The sequence below is a fragment of the Musa acuminata genome, chromosome BXJ1-6 (genome assembly GCF_036884655.1).
Source record: "Musa acuminata AAA Group cultivar baxijiao chromosome BXJ1-6, Cavendish_Baxijiao_AAA, whole genome shotgun sequence".
NCBI classification, from domain to species: Eukaryota; Viridiplantae; Streptophyta; class Magnoliopsida; order Zingiberales; family Musaceae; genus Musa; species Musa acuminata.
Genome location: NC_088332.1, coordinates 10,429,307 through 10,452,634, shown reverse-complemented (window position 1 = coordinate 10,452,634; position 23,328 = coordinate 10,429,307). Strand labels below are relative to the sequence as shown.

The 23,328-nt window shown below is 38.8% G+C and overlaps 3 protein-coding genes, 1 long non-coding RNA gene and 1 pseudogene across 19 annotated transcripts; 3 read left to right on the top strand and 2 right to left on the bottom strand.

Annotated features, from left to right (window-relative positions):
• Positions 1-400: 400 nt before the first annotated feature.
• LOC103987637 (probable aspartyl aminopeptidase) lies at positions 401-4,561 on the bottom strand. The gene is made up of 11 exons (XM_009405991.3): positions 4,460-4,561; positions 4,228-4,363; positions 4,046-4,124; positions 3,556-3,758; positions 3,186-3,255; positions 2,625-2,720; positions 2,334-2,489; positions 1,982-2,158; positions 1,703-1,777; positions 1,404-1,544; positions 401-806 (listed from the first exon to the last, which is right to left on the bottom strand). The coding sequence occupies exons 1-11, from the start codon at positions 4,533-4,535 to the stop codon at positions 585-587; spliced, it is 1,431 nt and encodes a 476-aa protein (XP_009404266.2). The 5' UTR covers positions 4,536-4,561; the 3' UTR covers positions 401-584.
• A 225-nt stretch (positions 4,562-4,786) lies between these two features.
• On the top strand, positions 4,787-9,412 carry LOC103988369 (BTB/POZ and TAZ domain-containing protein 1-like). Of its 10 annotated transcripts, XM_065187097.1 has the most exons (9): positions 4,809-4,942; positions 6,036-6,316; positions 6,523-6,633; positions 6,934-6,997; positions 7,337-7,673; positions 7,756-7,892; positions 8,275-8,590; positions 8,699-9,015; positions 9,100-9,412. In XM_065187097.1, exons 6-9 carry the CDS (start codon positions 7,783-7,785, stop codon positions 9,302-9,304), a joined length of 948 nt encoding a protein of 315 aa, XP_065043169.1. In that variant the 5' UTR covers positions 4,809-4,942; positions 6,036-6,316; positions 6,523-6,633; positions 6,934-6,997; positions 7,337-7,673; positions 7,756-7,782; the 3' UTR covers positions 9,305-9,412. The 10 variants fall into 10 exon arrangements, with proteins under 10 accessions (XP_065043171.1, XP_018682978.2, XP_065043166.1 ...); XM_065187099.1 differs by lacking the exon at positions 6,036-6,316 and having other exon boundaries at positions 4,787-4,942; positions 7,379-7,673; XM_018827433.2 differs by lacking the exon at positions 6,036-6,316 and having other exon boundaries at positions 4,787-4,942.
• Positions 9,413-9,566: 154 nt separating this feature from the next.
• LOC135677706 (uncharacterized) lies at positions 9,567-10,566 on the top strand. 2 transcript variants are annotated; one of them, XR_010514735.1, is made up of 2 exons: positions 9,567-10,016; positions 10,142-10,566. It is a non-coding gene; the product is annotated as an uncharacterized LOC135677706 (long non-coding RNA). The 2 variants fall into 2 exon arrangements; XR_010514736.1 differs by having other exon boundaries at positions 10,087-10,566.
• A 1,777-nt stretch (positions 10,567-12,343) lies between these two features.
• Positions 12,344-17,551, top strand: LOC135676188 (furostanol glycoside 26-O-beta-glucosidase-like; annotated as a pseudogene).
• Positions 13,609-22,904, bottom strand: LOC135676189 (uncharacterized). Of its 6 annotated transcripts, XM_065187089.1 has the most exons (11): positions 22,780-22,903; positions 21,522-21,551; positions 20,312-20,484; positions 20,103-20,166; positions 19,898-20,001; positions 19,290-19,450; positions 18,380-18,403; positions 17,513-17,623; positions 17,153-17,415; positions 14,411-14,644; positions 13,609-13,980 (listed from the first exon to the last, which is right to left on the bottom strand). In XM_065187089.1, the coding sequence occupies exons 1-5, from the start codon at positions 22,780-22,782 to the stop codon at positions 19,909-19,911; spliced, it is 363 nt and encodes a 120-aa protein (XP_065043161.1). In that variant the 5' UTR covers positions 22,783-22,903; the 3' UTR covers positions 13,609-13,980; positions 14,411-14,644; positions 17,153-17,415; positions 17,513-17,623; positions 18,380-18,403; positions 19,290-19,450; positions 19,898-19,908. The 6 variants fall into 6 exon arrangements, 4 of the variants coding, with proteins under 4 accessions (XP_065043161.1, XP_065043159.1, XP_065043160.1 ...); XM_065187087.1 differs by having other exon boundaries at positions 17,513-18,403; XM_065187088.1 differs by having other exon boundaries at positions 17,153-17,623.
• Positions 22,905-23,328: the final 424 nt, after the last annotated feature.

The following is a 23,328-nucleotide window of genomic DNA, read 5'->3' as shown; positions in this document are numbered from 1 at the left end:
AATCTTGACCAAGTGCTTCTTTCGCTTTGTGTCTGATCTTTACAGTTGTATCGAGGCAATGAAACCCTTCTTATAACCTTTTACATGTAGTTCTGAATGGGGAATCTTGATTTGGTTACTGAAAACCTATCGTTCTTTATAGTTTCTTGATATCGAACTAGGAACACTTGAAGGGTTCATGTTGTTTCATGTGATGCTGTGAAAACCTAGACGATAATTGTAGGGTTGCTCTAAATGTGTATTTATTTCTCGATGTAGACTTGCTGGTGAAGGATCTTTGTAGTACTGGCAGAAGGTTCAAAGCACCAACACCAGTGTGTACATACTTCCTCCCCACATGCCCTGCACATCAAGTATTTGGTTCCAACAGATCAAAAGAGAGAACCTACATAGGTTAGGGTGGGTAGTAACGAGATACTCTTGACATCTAGATGTTCAAATAGGAGTTCAATGTGACAGCTGATAATTTTTGAGACAAAACCCCATTGAGTTAATCGTTCCCAGAATGTCATCCCGACATAATTAGTTTAGGAAAAGGTAACCACCGAACTTGGCATCATCTGTTGCATCATCCTTTAAATTGATTAGCAGTCCACGATCAACTTGTTATCCAGCTCTGTGAACTCGTCGAAGTATGCCTTGAGATGCTCATAAGAGTGCTTGGCATCATCGACTGCACACATCTCTCTGATGCTGTGCATCGACAACTGAGGAGCGCCAACATCAACTGTTCGGATTCCGACACCGCTTGCAAGTATGGGACCGATGGTTGAACCACATGGTATGTCGTTCCGAACCACAAAATCCTGTAGTCATAAGAATGGTAGAACTAAGTGGTAACATCTAAATCATGGAGTCATATAACTATGCTGAAAATAAAAAAGTTTACTAGAATTTCTTCTGTATTCACGAAGAATATCAACTGCCAGTTTGTAGTTCATCATGCCATAGCCTAATAGTTAACCAAGGTGGATCTAACATTAGCCTGAACAAGCACATCAAACATTTAAGTTTTGCATGAAATGATGAAAATGGACCCAGCCTCTTATTACTTATTAATTAGTAGGTTAATCAAAGTGGTAGTTAGAAACTTGTGGAGTAAAATTTATATTTACTTCTTGCACATTAAAATCCAACTTATCAAAAATGCCATTAAACATATCAATTTCGCATTTGGCATATGGCATATTCCACATACTTATATATGCAGCTATCAGGATCAGGATCGATCATTATACATGCACTAGTTTTAATTTTAAAGGCATTTGAATAAGCACAGAGATTATCTTTTGCACAAAGATAATATCTTAACTGCATTGAATAAAAAGTCTGTAAATAGCTTGGCCAAATGTACAAGTAATCACTATTAATACAAAAATATGCCAGTTTGAGAGTCAACTCACCTGAATTGGTAAGTTATGCATCTCCGCAATTTCTCGAAATATGAATGCAGTAACAGCATTTGTTGCATAACGCTGATTGGCATTGTGTTTAATTACAAGACCACCATGTAGTTTTGGTTGATGATTTTCCTCGTGCTTGTCCTGGCAGGAGAGCATGTAAAAAGAAGCCATCAGTGCCGTTTACATTTTCTACTGCTGTCGGTAACTTGACAGCATACTGACATTGTATTTATCGCAAACCAATCAGGCCTTACGGCAGGCAGCCGAGTGTACATATAAATCAGTTAAAAGGAACATACCATAAAATTAGGATGTAAAGCATGTGCCATGTCTGCCGATACGAGAAAACTCCTATGGATTGACTTCTCGAGCAACTGAAAATTTTTTGGATGAATAAAAAAAAATAGTTTAATCTATCAGAAAATGCCGACAACAATTAGGTAGACTGTGGTCAAACGAATTCACGTTTAGAATTTTTAGTAATGCACAAGCAATACAACATATAAAAGCATAATGTGAATATGTCTGCAAAAGCAGAAAAAGCAACAGAAAATATGAGTAGAATGTGAAAATGGTACCGTGGGATCTGAAGAATTAAAGTATTTTGTTATTCTTGATAGAGCATCCAACATGGCGGGAGATCCAGCACCCTGAGCTGAATCTGATCCGACCTCCTCGTGATCAAATAATGCCACCATCCTTACGCCAGTTTCATCACCAAGAGAACTTTCAACAGAGGTGGAGTCTATTAATGCCTGAAATCAGGGAGCAACCTTGCACAATCATACACAGAATTCTAGTTCTGTTTCCGGTATCAATCAGTTACAGACGTTGTAGGTAAAAACCCAGCAATAAATCGAAATAATCATGTGCACCCTTTGTGGTGTGAAACACTGCTGCACACAAACGATGAGTAACACCACAACTGACCTTTAGTGCACAAAATGACATGCAAAGGTTGTCAAGTCTTCCAGAGAAAATGAATTCCTTCGTTGCACCACCAACGACACTTGGTTGAGTATCACATACTTGCAGCTCGAAGTCGCATATTTCATCTGGATGGCAATGAGCGTGGTCAGCGATCAGCTGTGAAAACCAACCAACCATTGTGTCAGCTTCCAACATTCAATTTTGCATGCATCAGTCCTCTTTAGGTATTTCTAACATAGGTTATGAATATACACAGTTAGAGAAACAGGCATGTTTAGAACATTCTTTTACCTGCAGTAGTACTGGATGATGTTTTTTGTTATCAGCATTTGTTTTCTCATTTGACTCAGATGAGCTATTATGATCAACAAGCTTCTGGAGCTCACCCTGCACATATATAGTTGACAATAGTTAGCTGCCATTATTCAATCAGAAAAGATTGAAGCAAACAGCATCTTGAACATGTTTGAGCAAATAAAATATTATTCTAGGAAGTTTTTGATCAAATACATATCATTTTTGAGTCTTGAGATAGACTGGAACAGATAATTGAATGACCAGTAAGGTCAGCTGAGGTAATAAACAGACATTCCGCATGGGAGAAAGGACATGATGGTCCTAGGGTCCTGGAGGAATTTTGTGTTTGCAAGCAAAATGGCAAAGATACAGTAACCTATATTTCATCAATCGAAATAATCTTTGTTCAAACGATGTTAAAATAGTGACAACAAGGAGAAAAGCCCAACAGTTACTTCAAACAAGTTTGATTAGTGTTAGAGCATATGTATAGTAGGCAAATGAAGAAAATCAAGATCAAGTTCACAAAAAGTCAAATTTAGCGAATTAAATCACCTTAATTGATGTAGCCAACACAGGTACAAGATGACTATGTGTGTTAAACTTGAAGCCTTCCGTAACGCTCCTGTTAGCAAAAATAAAAACAAGCATATCATAAGGTATTAACCTCAACAAATTCCATACCGCCGATCTAATTTTTCTTCTAAGCTGTCATTAACCCTTTAATCTAACACTTAATTAGTGAACAAATGATCAGAAAGAATTACAGAAACAAGCATGCCATCAAATAGTCAAAGTCCAAATCCGACAATGTACAAGCGAGTAACTCATGTATAACTTCATAAGTAACCATAGTGTCCAGTTCATAGCTACTAAGAACACGTAAAACACCAATTTAATATCTAATGTTAACTGTAACACTAACCTGTCCAAGTGAATAGCTAGGGTAGGAATCCGAAGGATGGGCTCCTCGATCCTGACAAGGGTATGTGAGTAGGTTACTGAATGCTCCTTCACTTCCTTCTTTATCACTCTTCCGGCGAGGGTTAAGTCGCGATCAAACCAAGTGTGCCAAAGTCCTCCTCCATATGTCTGCACACCTACCTCAAGATATCCTCCTTTTGTTACCTAAGCAAATATGTTACACAATGATCAAGTACAATAAAAAATATCAATAACCTCACTTGCATTTCCTGAAAGCTATTTCTCATTAAATTAGTCACAAACCAAACTGTTTCACTTTCATCAGTGGTGCTAATCATAGACATGATTGGATAAAGAATCAACTTCTGGATCCACTCTTTTTAACTACTACATTTTTCTGATCAACCAGCCCAATAATCAAAAACAGGAAATTGATCCACAGTAAGAAGAACAACTTCAAGGATATGTATATAACCAAGATGAATGCTTACCTTGGAGACAGGCTTGACTTTGAGGCACGGGCTGTCTGTATGCGCTCCAACAATGTGGAATCCATTCCCAGCAACATATCTGTTGATCCAAAATGCATATAATATACCACCAGATAGAGCTATCAAGAGAGACTTTGCATCCAGGTAAGGAAGCCATAGAGGAAAGTATTAACCCTACTCACTTCTTTCCGATGGCGAAGGCGATGATGGTGGAGTGATTCCTCGTGAAGAAGTACTTCCCCCCGGATTCCAACACCCAGTCCTCTCTCTCCGATAGATGAGCGAAGCCAGCTTGTTTCAAGCGCTTCTTCGCCTCATCTACAAGTACAAAAATCTCCCCCCGATCAATACAAGAAAAACGAATCCAGATCTTTGTAGATCAAAGCGAGAGATCGGGCGGTGAGGCTGGATTACCGACGGCGTGGAAATTAGTTGGCGAAGCGTTGAGGAAGTCGACGAGGTCGAGGGCGATCGGATCCACAGTCGCCATGTCTTCCGCTGCCTTTGGGTTGAACCTCCACGCAAGGAATCGTAGCGGCTTTATAGTCCGAAATGTTAGCCGTTAGGAATTCCCCTGGAATCGTATCGGCAAATATACCGGTTTTAACTGTTACGATCTCATCTGATAACGGATACAATGCACGGTATTAATTAGTATTTAAGTAAATCTCAAATCACATTTTTAATGGTCCGGTTTGACGATCGAACCGATTCTGAATCTTGACCGGCTTATTTTTATCCTTTCCTCCTTGATCTGATACTTCGACGACAAATCTGGCGCATACTTCGACGACAAATCTGTCGCCTCCTTCCCGAGAACAATGGCATTTCAAGAACTGCACGTGCCATCCGATCGACACTCGCTTCTTGTCTGCGGTTGTCTCGCTCGTCGTTCAGGTACTTTTCCTTCCAATTCTTTTCTTGTTTCGATGTCGTCATTGTCCTCCTTTTCTTTGGGTCGTATGGTGGGCAGATCGAGGATTAGGTTTTTTCTGATTCGTCCCCGGCGAATCTGGTAGGGGAATTGCTTAAGACAAAGTGCATAAACTAATCTGGTTAAATTTCTAATTTCGATTCGATTGTGCTGCTGTAATTCATTTTCGATTTTCCTCTATAAATTCATCTTGTGTTCTTGTTAGCATATTGTGGGATCAATTTAGATTGTATTGCTGTCAGAGATCTGTTTTTTGTTCAAAGGTTAGGGTTTTCTAGGATCGTAGTTCCGTTGGGTTGAATCTTTGGTCACCCTTTCTTCGACAGGGTTAATTCTATCGCAAGATTGGTTCCAATCTTCCATTTTTGACGCCTTAGCTGGAGTGATATGCCTTGTGGACATGGGTAGAACCCTAAGGTGTAAAGAAGTTGTATTGATTCTCTTCCTGCAATCCGTGTTTACTTACATTCAATACTCGACCTAATAGGACCAGCTTTGCAGAGGAAAAAGTGTCATATCTTACTGAGTCTTTTTCAGTGAAGGACGAACTAGCTGTGAGAGAAAAAGGTCCTTCACTTTTCCCTCAGCCTCGGTCACCAGCCTGATTGAGATCTTCAATCCCCGGCTAATGGATTCTTCTCTTCACCAAAGGAAAAACTCGAGTGCTTCCTTCCCCTATTATGGTGTTAAGTGAATTCTTGATTTTGTTATCTTTTTGCACCTTGCTGAATATCCTTGATGTATCAGTGATATTAAATCTTTAGCAAATCATCCTAGTCATTGAAACTTCCATGGAGCTTTCTTGTTTGCTTGATTGTTCTTGATAGTTGACCGGTAATATTCTTTGGTGATGATCATAAATTTCTCTTATGACCAACATCCTTTACCTTCAAATCTTCTGTTAATCATAAGCGTGAACTTCTTTATTGAGGAATTATTTGGTTTTGGACCATTTGTTTTGTTGATAGTGCATATTTGATGGTCTTATTTACAGCTATCCTTGTGTGTGGAACTAGATTGACTGTTTTATTGATGGTGGATTTGGGTCGATTTTAGGTGGCAGTGTAGTCAAAAGTGCTAGGCGTTAAAAGACGGTTTTGAAAAGCCCGAATTGCTAGAAGCTTTGTTATTTTAAAATGCTCGAGACATTAGGTGCTTGGAAGATCAACTATTGATTATAGGTCAACTATTTAAAATGAAACAAAGGAGAGGGTGACTGAGAGGGCAGTGGATTTCCGATGATGAAGAGCTGAGAGACGAAGAGTGCAGTGGATTTCCAACGATGAAGAGTTGAGAGATGGGAGTACCGATGATGAAGAAGAAACGATGGCCGTCAGGTTAGGGCTTGATCGTGCACTGAACTGAACAGTCGGGATATATACGTGTTGCTGTTTTCGTCTTAATTTTTTGATAGTAGTGTGTCAGAGAACATTTGCTTCATGAGATATGTTGTTTGGTTGATGGATAGTTAAAGCTCTTTATTCAAGTGTTTCTACAGGATACTTCTACGTTTGAGTTTGCTGACTATATGTTTTTTTTGTAGATTGAAGGTAGGAAACTTTAGATGCCTGCTTGAGATATCATAGAAATGTCTGATGTGAGAAATCTGTGATGATGGATGTCATTAGACAAATAGCTCCGGAACAAGCTGCAGGTACTCGAGTATCTTTATTTGGTCATCCTCTCCCTAATATACTGGTAGTAGATTGATGAGTGCAGGGTAGGTTCTTGGATTATACTTTTCCTCGGCCAAGAGAAAGCAGGATTTCTTCCTCTGTTTTCTTAGCAAGACAACTTGACCTGAAAACTCGCACAACCTACGAAGAGCAGTTTGTCAACTCTGTGAAGTTCGACTTTGGTTTCTTCATAAATATTCTGATGGATTAACTTCAAGAAAGCTTTTCTTTTTTCCTTCTTTATCCGATGTTTACTGTTCATCGTTTCTTATCTGCAGGATGGAACGTCTCACTGAAGCTTCAACGAAGAATTCAGCTACTGAGGTGGCGAGCAGGTTTTAGGTAAACTGCTTTCAGAATTTTCATAGAAGTTACATTACTTTTTTGCTTTCAAAAATACTTTTGGGAAAAATATACCAACTCAAAGCGACACCCAGAGTTTCTAAAAGCTGTAGAATCATACTTCATTTGGAGAAAAAATATACACGATAAAATGAAAGCAGAATTAAATCTCCGTGAAGTTCATAATATCCATGACAGTGAGTGCTTACTGACTCAGATTATTTTTTCTATTTTTTTTGTTTATTGAAATTAGTTTGGATTAGTTTCCAATTGATCAGTATGATGATCTCGTGTTGTCTGATCCGACGAATAAAATTTTTTTTTCTTCTTTTGTTGTAGGCTTAATAATTGGTGACCGTCAATTTTGCACCTCTTCAACAGTCGTTGCGGGCCGCACTTGAAAAGCCAGTGAGGAAGCCACGCCGGACAAGCGGAGTTTGGAGTCGGAGACTAGGGTGCTATGTTCGCCATTTCATCGTTTATTCTTATCCCCTTCGTCCGCCACTGCCTGCCTCCTTATACATGCACGCCGCCACCATAGCTTACCGCTGGCATGGGATCATGAAGGAGGAAGAGCAGCAGCACGGCGAGACGCTCGTCTCGCCGACCGGGTTCCGGGTTCCGGCGGATCGTGACGTCCGGCCGGCGCCGATTCCCGGCTCATTCCACCGTTCTGGTGATAAACGAAACACCACCACCTATACATGCACTTGTCTATGATCTTCTATTCATTGCTCGCTTTCTTTCTTCGGGCGCAGGCTTCGGCATCTCCCGTGCTGGAGACCATGCTGCACCGACCACGCAAAGGTGGCAGTAACCGAGAAATGGAGATCCCCGTTCTTGGCGTTCCCTGCGATGCTGTTCATGCTTTCCTCCGTTTGCTCTACTCCGCCAGGTCTCGTATCTTCTTTTCGTCCAATCTCGACACAATTTGTAGTACACCGATCTCCCTTGCGTCTCCCCAATGCTCTTCTTAATGTCTAGGACACTGTATACACAGCACAGGAGTTGTGTAGGTGACATCACTAAGAGCTTATTCGCGGACAAGCTTTTTTGTTTTTTGATGCGTTCTCCTGATGTCTTACACTTTTTATTCGAGAAAATGCTGTCGAATTGCAGCTAACACTTATGCATGGACGGACGTGTCATGCAAGCGATCTCTCCTCCGAACACGTGTGACGTGTCGCATCGAGCTGTTTTTTTAATAGATTGGACATATAATTATCTTTAAATTATTTTAAAGAGTAATTTTGATGGACGGTTGTGATTCACGGCAGGTGCGTGACGCTTGGGGAGGAGGAGATCGTCGGGGAGCACGGGATGCACCTGCTGGTGCTGTCGCACGCGTACGGGGTCGGGTGGCTGAAGCGCGCGTGCGAGCGGGTGCTGTCGTCGCGGCTGACCGCCGAGGGCGTGGTGGACGTGCTGGTGCTGGCGCAGCAGTGCGACGCCCCCCGCCTGCACCTGCGGTGCATGCAGCTGCTTGCCGAGGACTTCGCGGCGGTGGAGCAGACCGAGGCCTGGCGGTTCCTCCGGGACCACGACCCCTGGCTGGAGCTCGACATCCTCCAGTTCCTCGAGGACGCCCACCTGGTGCGTACGTCGCATGTCGCTTGCCGGGCATGATGCGGTAGCTGAGAGAGGGAGAGAGAGAGAGAGAGATTGATGGGTTTGTTGCCGGCTTCGGTGGTGTGACTGCAGAGACGGCGACGGCTGGGGAGGAGGAAGGCGGAGCGGAGGCTGTACATGGAGCTGCACGAGACCACCGAGTGCTTGCGCCACCTCTTCAAGGATGGGTGCGCGGCGCTGGGGCGCTCCGGCAGGGAGGAGGAGCGGGCCCGCTGCCCCAACCCCGTCACCTGCCGCGGCCTACGGCAGCTCGTCCGCCACTTGGCGTCCTGCGACGGCGAGAAGAGGCGCTGGTGCCGTCGGTGCAAGTGTCTCTGGCAGCTCCTCCGCCTCCACGCTTCCACCTGCACCGAGCTCGACGACGCCTCCTGCGAAGTTCCCCTCTGCATGTACTTGTGCAACTGGTGCTGCTGGGAAATTAATGGAAGAACATAACCCAGCTCATTCTTCTTTGTTTCTTGGTGATTCCACAGGCAATTCAAGCGGAGGATGCAGCGTAGGGAAGGCGAAGAAGCGGATGGTGATGACAAGTGGGGGATGCAGCGTAGGGAAGGCGAAGAAGCGGATGGTGATGACAAGTGGGGGATGCTGGTGAAGAAGGTGGTCTCAGCTAGAGTTGTGTCCCACTTGGTGAAGAAGCACAAACAACCGGTACTGTATCCAGGGGATTCAAACTAGAACAGCAGCTTTAGCCGAGTAGTTCGCTTGGTTGCTCCTCCTACTCTTATGTTGCTTTGTTCTTCGGTTCACCATCCTTGTCTTGTGTAAATTTAGTCAGGTATATATATATATATATATATATATATATATATATATATATATATATATATATATATATATATATATATATATATATATATATATATTTATTTATTTATTTATTTATTTTTATTTTTATTTTTTGCATCGCACGGAGATTTGTCACGTGGGCTTTTATGACTGCAGACGAAGTCAATTATATATGAAAAAAAAAATATTTTTTGACTAATTTTTACAAAAAAAAAATCTAACCATGAGTAGTTTTTAGAGTTTGACTCGTACGAGACAGGAGGGGATTCGAGATGGGTATAAGTGATATTGGAATCGATATATTATATCCTAAATCGTCTTCAAATCTCGATCAAAATTAGTCAAAATTAATTTGATCGAATGGAATTGGGCCGCTGCGTCGTATCTCGCTGGCTGCAATTATGACGTGCATCGGAATCATATCCGCTGGCACTTGAATTCCTCGTCTCGGTGGTCGGTGACCAGTAGTGCTTCCTCTTGATATCCTCTCTGTCGTGGAGCAAGTGAGGTTCCTTGTCTCCCTCCTCGTATAGCATGCCTTGTCCCCGTCCTCCCTCTTCAAAGGTCGGCATCAATCGAGCAGCTCAAGGCACTATTCACGGTACGCTCTCTTGTTCTTGATCGCATGTCTCTTCAGACATCACATGTTCTAATCCAAATCCGATATACAGTAAGCTTACCCAGTGTCCGTATCTTGTTCTTCCTATGGCAACAATGAATGCCCAGCAATTGTTCGACAAAATTCCCCAGCTAAAACAACTCGTGTTGGGCTGGGGGTGTGCAGCAGAAAAGTGCGTGAGGTGCACTTACGGCGATGAACTTATCGACGGAAAGGAAGACAAGGATAAGAGAACAAAACGGAGTCACGGAGGACCTACTGTGGCCGACCGTGTTTTGCTCTACGCGTTTCACGTTGGTCCGCCACTTTCTTTTACCCCGAGAAAACTCGATTAGTTCGATGTCCTTGGATTCATGAACTCATCTCAGAAGACTGCACAGATCGCGATGGATGTAATTTTCTCAAGAGATCTGCAATGAAGACTGTCACGAATTTCAAGCAGCGTTCGCAGTGAAGAATTGAAGTCATCCACATCCATGGCGACGCGTTGCAAGCCTTCATGAATGCAGGAAATAACGTCATATTAGCTTCACTGAGTATTAGCTTCATTCCCACCATGATTACAGTCACAGCTACTCTTAGGTCATTCCTATATAAACTAACAAAAACAGCTAATTATACATTATTTTTATAATTATCTATCTTCAACATCTTTATTTTTATATTTTTAATAATTATATTAAAATTTTATATTTATAAAAATAAAATGTTTTGTTTTGTTTTTTCTTATATGTCAATTTTATCGATGAAAGTACCACGCGTATTATCACATATGATAAATGATATTAAAATAAGATTAAAAAATAATATTATAAAACTATTTTTATCGTCTAAAGAAAAAAATAAGAGAGATTTTGTTGGGAAAAAAAATTATATAGCTATGCTATTCAATTGCTCCACTTTGTCGGAGGTTTTGTTGAAAAGTGAAACATTCATTTCTCATGTGATCCTGTCTCATCCTCATCCGTCAACTATCGTAGAATTATTAATTTTTTTATTGTTACTTTCTTAGAACTTATAGATGAAAAAATTAATATCGATAAAAATAATATTATGAAATTATCCTTGTATTTTTGTTTGTATCATTTTATAATAACATATATAATATTTTCATCATTAGAATCGACGGTATTAGAAGAAATAAGATTAAATATTTTTTATAAATATAAAAATTATATAATAATTTTTAAAAAGATTAGGATCAAAATATTAAAAATAATCGGTTAAGGGAGTAATCTGTAATTCATCAGATTACCCCCGGAGGTGTGGGGGTGAGGGATAAAATTAGCTTTTTGCTCATCAAGCTCAGGTCACTTTTGGGTCCACTAGGTCGTCACAAGTCCAATATATATATATATATATATGTGTGTGTTATTCAATTACTCCACTTTCTCTTTATATCGATTTTATTGAAAAGTAAAAATATTCATCTCTTTCCTGTGATCCTGCATAATTATTAATTTATTGATTATTACTTTCATAAAACTTATTAATGAAAAAATCAATATTGATGAAAATAGTATTATGAAATTATCCTTTTATCTTTGTTTGTATCATTTTCTAGTAATGTATATAATATATTTTCGTCAATAAAATCTTCGGTATGAGGAGAAATAAGATTAAATATTTTTATTTTATAAATATAAAAATTATAATATAAATTTTAAAAGTATTAGGATCGAAATGTTAAAAATAATCGGCTAAGGGGGTAATATGTAATTAATCAGATTACCCTCCAAGGGTGTGGGGGTGAGGGATAAAGTTGACTTTTTGCTCATCAAGCTCAAGTCACTTTTAGGTCCACTTTAGGTCCACTTTAGGTCGTCACAAGTCCGATATATATCAGTTGTATTCAATTGCTCCACTTTCTCTTTATATCTTTGAAGGTTTTATTGAAAAGTAAAATATTCATCTCTTTCTTGTGATCCTGTCTCATCCTCATCCGTTAACTACTGCATAATTATTAATTTCTTGATTATTGCTTTCGTAGAAGTTATAGATGAAAAAATTAATATCGATAAAAATAGTATTATGAAATTATCCTTTTATCTTTGTTTGTATCATTTTCTAGTAATGTATATAATATATTTTCGTCAATAAAATCGACGGTATGAAAAGAAATAAGATTAAATATTTTATTTTTATAAATATAAAAATTATAATATAATTTTTTTAAAGTATTAGGATCGAAATGTTAATTATAATCGGCTAAGGGGGTAATCTGTAATTAACCAGATTACCCTCGCTTGGTTGGTAGGGGTGGGGGGGGGGGGGGGGGGGGACGGAGTGGGTGGGTTTTGGAGGGGATAAAAGTGAGCCTTGTGCTCGTCAAGAACGCATACAGATCATGGCGCTGCTAGGCCTTCCGCTGAGCTCCTGCTACCACGCCACCATCGCTGAATCCGTCAGGTTAAGAAGTACAGCTCCTGCAGTAGCTAAGCAACCTCTACCTCGCCAAAGCAGGAAGAGGCCACCGCGTGCTGCTGTGGATGACACTTCTCTGGGGGAGAAGCTGGAGACGATCCCCACCGCTGTTCCGGCCGAGGTTGCACTGGGAAGGAGCAGCTTCCCTCGGGGCTTCGTCTTCGGCGCTGCCTCTGCTGCCTACCAGGTTTGTTCGTTCGTCTCCCATTCCTTTCCTCTTCGTCTCTTCTCTCTCGTTTACAGCCCTGATGAGTTGATGGTGTAGGTGGAAGGAGCATGGAACGAAGGAGGGAGAGGACCGAGCATTTGGGACACCTTCACGCATAACCAACCTGGTATCCCACCTCTACTCCTCAGTCTCTCACCTTCTCACGTTGATCTCGAGAAGTCAAAGAAACCAACTAAGATAGACTTGGTTTGTACGCATCCACGTACTGTTCAAGTTCTACCACGCACAAACGTTGGCCTAGCAATCTCTAGAACGACCAAGTCACACTTAGTTAGTCTCGTATTAGTTGGTTAGTTGAAAAGTAATATTCTAGTAAAAAGATAAAATAGTGATGAGATCTCAAAATTATTATTTCCTTTGCATATCATAGTTAGTCTCATATTAATTGGTTAGTTGAAAAATAATTTTCTAGTAAAAAGATAAAATAGTCTAAAAAATATTATTTCCTTTGCATATATTAGTAAAGTCATAATTAGTTGGTTAGTTGAAAAATAATTTCTAGTAAAAAGATAAAATAGTGATGAGGTCTCCAAAAGGCCAACTAGATGGAACACCTTTTGAGCCAACTTTAGAACGTCTTCTCCGCTTATCGAACTAAGTAAAATGATAAATAATGACTAAGTAAAATGATAAATAATAAAGACTCGATAGAACACCTTTTGAGCCAACTTTAGAGCCTCTACTTCGCATGATGAATAATGAAGACTAGATGGATCACCTTTTGGGCCCACCCACTTTAGAGCTTCTACTTCGCTTGTCGGACTAAGTAAAATGATAAATAATGAAGACAAGATTCGATATATCGATAGTGATCTATCGATAGTCAAACTTATCTGACATCTTTAAATTCGATAGCTCTGATTGATAAAAGAAGTCACAATGTAATTTTCAAAAACCGACCGGAGATGATATAACAATTACTAGACACTCCAAGATATCATTTCCACTCATACGTAAATATTAGCATCTTGAAGATTGATTGTACAGACCGATAGGGTTTGATAGAGATTGAACCTTGTTGGTAACACTTTGTGTCTTCCAGGGAAGATCCAAGACGGGAGCAATGGAGACAAGGCAACTGATTCATACAACAAGTACAAGGTAAGTTATTCCTGAAGCCAAGAAGGCCAAGCTCTCTTCACGGCACTCTTCACTTTGCACACAAACAGTAACAACAACATACTGCAGGAAGATGTGAAACTGACGAAAGAAATGGGCTTGGACTCCTACAGGTTCTCCATTTCCTGGTCAAGGATATTGCCAAGTAATCTTTTCTCCATCTGCTCTACTATCCTTCATGAAATCCATACACAAGAATAGGTTATTTTGCCAAGTAAATTTGCATATCTTGATCGAGATTATAAAACTTGTTTTGCAGAGGGCACATTGTTAGGTGGTGTCAACCCGGAAGGAATCAACTATTACAATAATCTAATCAATGAGTTACTTAAAAATGGTACGAGTCTCCGATGACCATTCGATAACTAACTTTAGTAGTTTTTTAGATCATGTTTTTATCATATGATTGTTCTGTAGGCATAAGACCCTCACTTTGTTTCACTGGGACGTGCCACAAGCATTAGAGGATGCATATGGAGGTTTCCGGGATCATGAGATTGTGTAAGCATAATCTCTTAGTTATTGTCTAATAGATTTGAAGGAATTTGCAAGCATATGTTAATGATGGTTCTCTGAGAATACATGAAAGACATAATTATCTTACCCCAAAAAAAGGATATCCTTCATGTTCCATCTTCTTCTCGTTATCGTCATACAGGAATGATTTCAAGGATTTTGCAAACATATGCTTTGAAGAATTCGGAGACAGAGTCAAGCACTGGATCACACTGAACGAGCCATGGAGCTTTAGCAGCATGGGGTATACTTTTGGCCGTCATGCACCTGGGAGATGCTCCAGGTGGTTTGGGTGCACCGTAGGTGATTCCTCCACAGAACCCTACACTGTCACTCACAATCAAATTCTGGCTCATGCAGAAGTTGTCAAACTATACAAGGAGAAGTTTCAGGTAATCTAAAACAAAAATCTCTCTTATTTTACTAGTCATATATAACTTCTTTGACATCATAAATTCTCACATCATATTAACACCAAGTCTAAAGAGAGGTAAGAAACTATATAACATTAGGGTCAACCAAGTAAGCAACAAGATAATAAGGTAAAGACTACAAACCATAAGACAATACATTTATGGGAAAATAATAATCAGAATCAAGGAGATTACAAATGGTTCTCTCTGGTTCGACCAGAAGATATCAAACTTCGTGAAGTTAGGATGTGAAAGAGATGAGAACTAATCACGAATTCTCCATTGCAGGCGACACAAAAGGGTGAAATAGGCATTACCTTGAACAGCATGTGGTATGAACCCTATTCCAAGTCGCATCATGACAAAGAGGCAGCCAATAGAGCCATAGAATTCATGTTTGGATGGTTGGTGAAAACCTATTTTGTCTTTCACTATGAACATAATGTATGTGTGTGTGTATATACATATATATGTATACACTAACTGCATAGATGATTTGTGTTCAGGTACATGGATCCCTTGGTTTATGGTGACTACCCATTCATCATGAGAGCATTAGTCAGGGAGAGACTTCCACACTTCACACACACACAGTCCGAAATGATCAAAGGGTCTTATGATTTCATTGGGATCAATTACTATACTTCAAGATATGCACAACATGATCCGATCGTTCAAGATCACTCTCCTGGTAGCAGCTATGAAGATCAATACGTCCGACAATTTGGTATGCCAATAAAATTTCATCATGTTTTTTCTAATATGTATATATCGTCTAAATAATTTCTTCTTGTTTCTTCTTCTTCTTCGTTAGGGTTTACTTTTCTTCAAATAACTCGGTAAATCATTTGCATTTTTTGAAGATTGAGAGATGTATCGGACAAAACGAACACGTGCATTAGCCATGTATGCTAATGACTCATATGGTTCAACTGACCAAAATATTCTTTAATCAGTCAATTTTTAGCATAGTCTTCTTCAAATGTAGATGCTTAGGGTCTTATATTTGCTTGCAATGTACTTGTTGACTCCTCCCAACATCATGAATTATTTTGCTTCTTGCAGATTCAAAGAATGGCATCCCTATCGGTCCACTGGTACACATCCTGCTCTCTCACTAACATGTCTCATAATAAGATGAGATTTCCAAAGTGATAGCCTGCAACCAGTTCATTCTGACACTTTGTGATCAACTTGGTGATCCGATGAATACATTGGTCTCCTTTGATTATCACAAGAGCAAAGCATATATTTCTTTTCTCGTCTTTTCCTTTGTAGATTACTTAAATTTAAAATCTCCTTTATTTCTTTGTTGTTCATATCATGGTTTTAAGTCTTGATCTCGGATCCATAACGATCCTTGGTCGGACTAGTATGGGTCAACCGAGCCAGAGAGAAAGAAGAGGAGGGAAGGATAAAAAGAGAGAAGGTTGAGAAGCGGGGAGATATCAGAAACTTCCAAAAAAGAAACAAAACATCTTGAATTGTGCTGAGCAAAATCAACTGATCCGAATGTTGATATCTTATCAGATGGATAAATACTGGTCGATAAAGAGTAAAATTTGTACTACTTACTTTTCTTGGCTCATGCTTAAAATATGAGAAAGCTGAAGGAATTATACTCACCTACATGTTTATAGTCCTTGCATTTTATTTGTTACTGATTTCAATGCAGCATGGTTCTTGGGTAAACGTTTATCCTCCTGGAATGAAGGAACTTCTACTGTACACAAAGAAGAGATACGACAACCCAAAGATCTACATCACTGAGAATGGTAAGTGTCGATTGAGATATGTTGAACTTAAGCTTGAAACCAAGTAATAATCAGAGAATGAAGCTGTGCAGATAGTTGCCAGTAGATGAGACCGATTCTGATGATACTAATAATTTGAATGTGGATGTATTTTTTAGGAACTGCTGAAATAGACAAGGATTTGCCATTGGAGCAAGCTCGTGAGGATCCACATCGACAACACTACCTCGCGGTCCATTTTGCTCAAGTACAGGAGGCCATTCGGTATGTCGATACCATTGAAATAAAAAATGTGCTGAAGATTAGTCCCACATTAATAAGAAATAAAAAAGAACCGGAATTGACTATTTAATAACTTGGTTCTTAGGCTGACCAAGTTGACATATGTTTTGCATTTATGTCATCATATAAATACAAATATACTGATTTTGGTGATTTATTGGACCGGTACTGATGACTCATATTGGTAGCACTATCATGGTTTATGCACATGCACAAGTGGATTAAACTGGTTTGGATTTAGATGCCTGGGCCGATTTGATTCTTACAATATAAATATCCCATGGTGGAATTCGTTGCACAATATATCTAAATTTAGCTCATGTTTAAATTGCAAATAAATCATGCATGCAGAACACTAAACCGAGTTAGATAAACTCTAACCTTTTCAAACTTGGATCATTGCAGAGAGGGAGTTCGGGTGAAGGGCCACTTCACATGGTCTCTGACTGATAACTTCGAGTGGGACAAAGGCTACACCGAGCGGTTCGGGCTGGCATACATCGACTACAACAATGGCTTCGATCGCCATCTCAAAGCATCAACCAAATGGTTCAGCAGGTTCCTGACAACATGAACTGTTGGTTTGGTGGTGGTTCATGAGTAGCTTATGTTTTGCCAAGAAACTATCTTGGTTTACCCGCATGCTGGATCAAATAAAAAGTCTGTGTTAGTGATATGAAGCAATATTTGATGGTGGTTCATGAGTAGCTTATGTTTTGCCAAGAAACTATCTTGGTGTACCTGCATGCTGGATCAAATAAAAGGTCTGTGTTAGTGATATTGAGCAATATTTGATGGTGGTTCATGAGTAGCTTATGTTTTGCCAAGAAACTATCTTGGTGTACCCGCATGCTGGATCAAATAAAAGGTCTGTTTTAGTGATATGAAGCAATATTTGATGCATCTAAGTAAACAACAACGACAGAAGATGAAAGCATTCTAGGTGGGTGTATAAAAAAGGAGTTAAAACATCCTGATAAAGCTAATACCATTGAAAAGAGTGCTTTGATCAAGTGGATGTGAGAATTTCATGTTCTTGTGAAAGGATATCAACTTTTGACTGATAGGCATAAGGCAGAAAAGGGAAATGGAAAACCATTATATGTACATTTAAAAAACACTGTTCATAGAATAACTACCATTATGGAACAAACATTATAGAATAACTACCATTCTTTGATTGATCAATGAAAAGCTACTAAAGCCATACATCCAAATGTTACATATCATGTCCATCAGATGCCAAGTCTATCAAGGTACCCAGGCTGAAACCAACTCTCATATTCCCAGCCCTTTCTAATTGGTGCTTGGTTGGTCTATCCAGTTATTTTAAAACCTTGCTTTTATATCAACTCTAGATTTTCTTGTATGTGGATAGTTTGTGATCAATCATATTGCTTGTATCAACATCTGAACTGAACTGAACTAAATGCTTCAATATGGACCACTATTTTTTGAGGAAACTCAGAACAGCACTTAATAAAATGGTAGAAGTATGTAAAATTAACTGAATATATTGAATTAATAGGATACAAGTCTTTCCACAAGATGCTATCATGGGAAATTCTGGATGCCTCGCTATTGATCTGATGCTTCCAGAGCACTTACCAATAAAGCATCCCAGCAATTTTCCTGAAATTAAGAATCTACTCAGTCAGTACGGGATATAAATGAGAAACCATAACAAAAGTCAGATATTTCAAAACCATAAGCATCAGAGTAATGCTTGCTACTAAATTTCAATAAACTAAAATGACTGGTACTCTCGAATAATTTAACGACACTATGAATATGATTTACCTAAAGCACAGTTAATTTTTTAAGTCTTCAGAATTTTTTTTCAGAAATAAGCAAGTCCTAACCTCAAGCTCACATTGAAATTAATCCACTCAATTCATTAATATTAAGAAACAAGCTAATATCATAAGAAGTTAGCAGAATTCCCTTGCTTGTGCAACACATTGCACATGCTTAAAAATCATATCTGAACCTTAGATGCCATAACAGGTGTTCAAACTGTATAGTTCTGGTTCTATGTTCTTAATGCATGATGAATCTCAAAATTTTCTTGAACTTCATAAAAGCCCTCACTATCAGATAATTGCTTACGTTACAGTCATAAAATATTGTTCGATATCAACAAGGCAGACACCTAAACCGGTACGAATGGGCCGTACATATCGCTCTGAGTGTACATCAGGACACAGACTGCCCCAAGTTTCAGGTGGTCCAGTCTGACCAATAAAAAAAGGAAAAAATAATTGAACAGATTTAGGGCTCAAGTTCACAAGCCCTGTTCCCCCTCCCTTCTCGACATGTAACCGTGAGCCATTGCTCTTGCCAACCACGAGAAATAAATGAACCCAGCTTAATAGAATTAGCAAACTTTCTTATATCATGAAATTTCATAATCATAAATTATGACCGTCAGAAACAACAAAGAAAAGAGAATGAACAAATCAGCTGACTGTAATTAACAGCATAGCTACACAGCGAACATGTAGAACTATGACTTTACCTGTCCTCATATTAAATGAAGCAAGGTCCCCAGAAGCCAGAACCATTTCCTACATCGACTGTATAGCCATCTGGATCATCACAAACTGACTTAATTGGTGTCTCTCGAAAGTCAACTGAAATTACAGGTCTCCTTTGTTCTGAAGTATCATAAAGACGATCCTATCACAAAATATAAATTTTAACAAATAAGAGTAATGTCAAACTAATTATCAGAGAGAATTAAGTGCATAAGCAATTAATTACATCGCTTTCTTGAGTTCTGGAGCAAAGAGAGGTAAGAGGTATTAATCATATACAAAAGATAGAACATATGGTGACAAAATATTCAACACTAACCAATAAAAAGAGGAAAAACCAATAAGCATATGCAAACTTTCCAGTAACTGTAAGTTGGTTAACGAGCAAAATATGCATGCAGTGTTGATAATAAAAATTGGCCAGTCATCCTTAGTATATAATCGAACTTAAGGCTTTCAAAATTTTTCTCAATCTCATACAATAATTGAAAAAATGTTAAGAGACCTGTAAAAATGATTGACTCCACATATCTGCTTTTTTTTTTTGCTTGTAAGCTACAACTTGGAAAAAGATCCTCTAATGCCATACCTGATAATTGTTCATCCCAGCCACAATTTTTCGATGTCTTCACTCAGAAAAGTTGCAGTAGTAAACCAAGTTGGATAGAATATACCAAGGCTGTTGGAGGGAGGCTTCACAGGAACCAAGAGAAAAATGATAGAACCTTATTAATAAAAAAAAGATAGACCAGAAATACTTCTTAAGTTGCATAAAAAAGAATGTAATGACTCACAGGCTTTGCAGTCCAGATCTTGCTACAGTTTTCAAGATCCCACAAGTTCAATTCAACACCCTTCCTGAGAGAAAAGAAAACAAAATTGAACTACTAGAACAGTTTGGCCATATGCCACCCTTGCAAGCATTTATTGAAGGGTTGTCATCCATAAATATAACCAACAAAAAGACAAACCAAATTTTTGCTAACAGCTCAAGAAAGCTTACCCTCCAAATAAGGCATAATTCTTGCGTCTATCTACTGAAGTACATAGCATTTTACCAGCAGAGCACATGTTCCATGTAGTATGTGAAAACATACTCAAATTTTGTGCTGCATCTCCGAAGGAAATAGACCTCAAGCAAGCATTCCCCTTTTCAAGACAAGTAATGCAACCGACCTGGAAAATATAAAGAATTGAATAAATATAAATATGCATGCAATTTGAGATCGCAACCAAAATCTAGAAGTAGCACTACCTCCACTGAATTGAATTTTACTCAATAGATGCATGCATATGCAAAACAATTGTGACTATGCACCAGCTAAATTCTGCTCTTTTCTAGTTCTCATACAACTTCCATTGTCCAAAAATAAACTGCGCACCAGCATTGTTCTTGGATCTCAAAAATAAACCATTTGGTTAAAGTTGCAGCAGTCTATATACTGGAGCATTGGGATGAAAAAGACAAAAGTTCTTAAGGCAAGAATGATCTACCATCTGAACACTTTTAGTCATTGTCCTGCAGATCATATGGCTAGAAAACAGTATTTGACACGAGCATCACATGTTTGACCCTCTAAATGGAAATTGGGCAGGTGCTAAGGCTATTAATTCAACAATTTTGAATACTGACATGAAAAGAATTTTTTTTTGTGATCTAAGAATACTTGACGATCATTTAAGATTCAAAATTCTCTCTCTTTTTTGGTTTGCATAGCTACCTCATTTTAATTCTTTGATGACAATGTTCTTCAAATTGCCTTTTGTTGTGAAATACAACAAAAGTACAAGAGAAAAAGCTGAGTTAATTTCTTTATTATGTACAATCAGGCCTTTATTTCTTATCTTGTGCATAAACAAGTTTGTACAGAATTTATCTTAGCAAGAGGTACCGCAGATTGGTGAAATGACAGGGTGCAAGTTCATAGAAAGTATTACATTTGCTATAAGCTACAAACTGTGACATTTATTTTATATTTACATTGAAGAAACATCAATTCCTTGGTTTTCAAGAGGTGCAAACCAACAACTGAACAACATGATCATCATGAAGAGAGCTATCTAATGATCTGAATTGATCAATTTTTGTGATGTCCAAAGCCTCTCCATTTAGAGGATTCAGAAATTCAACCTGGAATTTGTAGTCTCTCTCATATTTCAACAGCTGAGGCAAAGAGGAAAAAAGTCATGCCATTTGATAAGTGATAGCTTACCAAACCATTCTTGCGAGCGACAGCCAAAAGCTGCAAAGCACAGCAAACAAGTTATAGCTGCTCTCCAGGGAGGGTAGAAGTATATTACATGTGTCAAACTGTTACGAGTTATAACATACAATTATACTACAGTAACATGTAAGAATCTCCAAACACAGGAGAAAGAATGGCAGCACATCTTTTGCAATTTACATGATAATCCAAGATTCAACAAATACAACGTGATATTCTAGTCAAAAGAATTCATATAACCATAAAAGGGCATTCCAATGAATTGATCTCATGCCAATATGGGATCGGGAGAGACTCAATGAATACAGTTGTGCCCTTGCAGACAAAGAGGCGGTGTAGAGTGTGCTCTACGACTTAAATCCTTGTCACAATTACTGATGGTTGCCATTAATCCATCTTTAACAAAATCTGATAAAAAATAATTAAAAACCCTTCTCTGGTCAAACTTGGACCTAAACAGGTACACATTCTAATTCTGCAAGCATCCTTACAACCATGTGTTCAACCCTAATGTAATTTTCATGCAGAACATTCATATATTAAATAAAGTAAAATACACTAAAGAAGTACAAGCAAATAAAAATCCAACAAGCCACAAGATCAACGACCAAAAGTTGACCTGCCTTAAATAGAACAATTTTCATCCTAAGCAAGTCCTTAAAATCTCAGAAAACTGAGGGCCAAGATCAAACTAACAACAAAGTCGCAGCACTACGCTTATTGATGTTAGTTAGAAAAAGGTGAACAACGTTTCCTCCTTTTGGCCTCCCGCAGGAGGAATAATTAGCCTTCTTGCTGGCATACAACTTTAAAGGTGACTATTTAAAAACCAATAAAGGGGTCGTGATAAAAGAGTGACCTTGCAAGTAAACCGCATCGGTCTTCTCCAAAATTCTTTCTCCAGTAAAGAGCGAGTTTGCAAGGAGATAGAGTGAGCCTTCTCCATAATTCTTTCTAGGGTAAACAATCAGCATTCCGGTGTCCAAGTTTAAGAGATATTCTTGCTAACTCCGTCTCCATATCTTTTTGGAGTGAGCAATTAGCATTCTTTTTCTGGAATACTATCAAAACCACATAATTAAGATGATAATTCCAGCATGCCTTTCATGCGGAATGGCTGCAGATTCAGCATCACGAGCCAGCCATAAACTCATGGGACGAGGGACGAGGGCCTCGCCATTAGCATGGCGGGCACTATCGATGAGAAAAGGGGCGACCGAGAGTCATAGGAGGAGGAGGAACCTACCATTCGCGGCCGCTCGCCGTCCGCCTTCGGAGACCATCTCGCGGAGGGAACAGAGATTACAATCCCGAACGCCGTTTGGTTCGGGGTTTGATGTTTGATTACGGCCGGTCATGGCTTGAACTCGTTCGGCTCGTTTTGGTTTGGTTTGCCATGCTATAAGCTATATATTACCGCATCAGACGGCCCGCGTTGTCTCGGTAATCATCTCGATTGTCGCTGTAGTGAGGGGTAAAACCGGTAATAAAGTTCACAATGGGCTCCAGCGGACGAGTCACGCTAAGATATTACTATTATTTATCATCCCTTTTTTATTATTTATAATTTAATTTTAAAACTTTTTTTATATTTATATCGATATAAATATACTATTCTCGATGATGTTGACAGGTAAAGAGCAAGATGAAATAAGAGATTGTGAGAATAAAATAAAATAAAATCAATAATATTATGATTGTTGATGATAAAATAATATATTTTTTTAAAGAATTAATAAAAATTATAAATAGCAAACTAAGGTCATGTTCAAAAATATAAGGGATTATCCTGAAA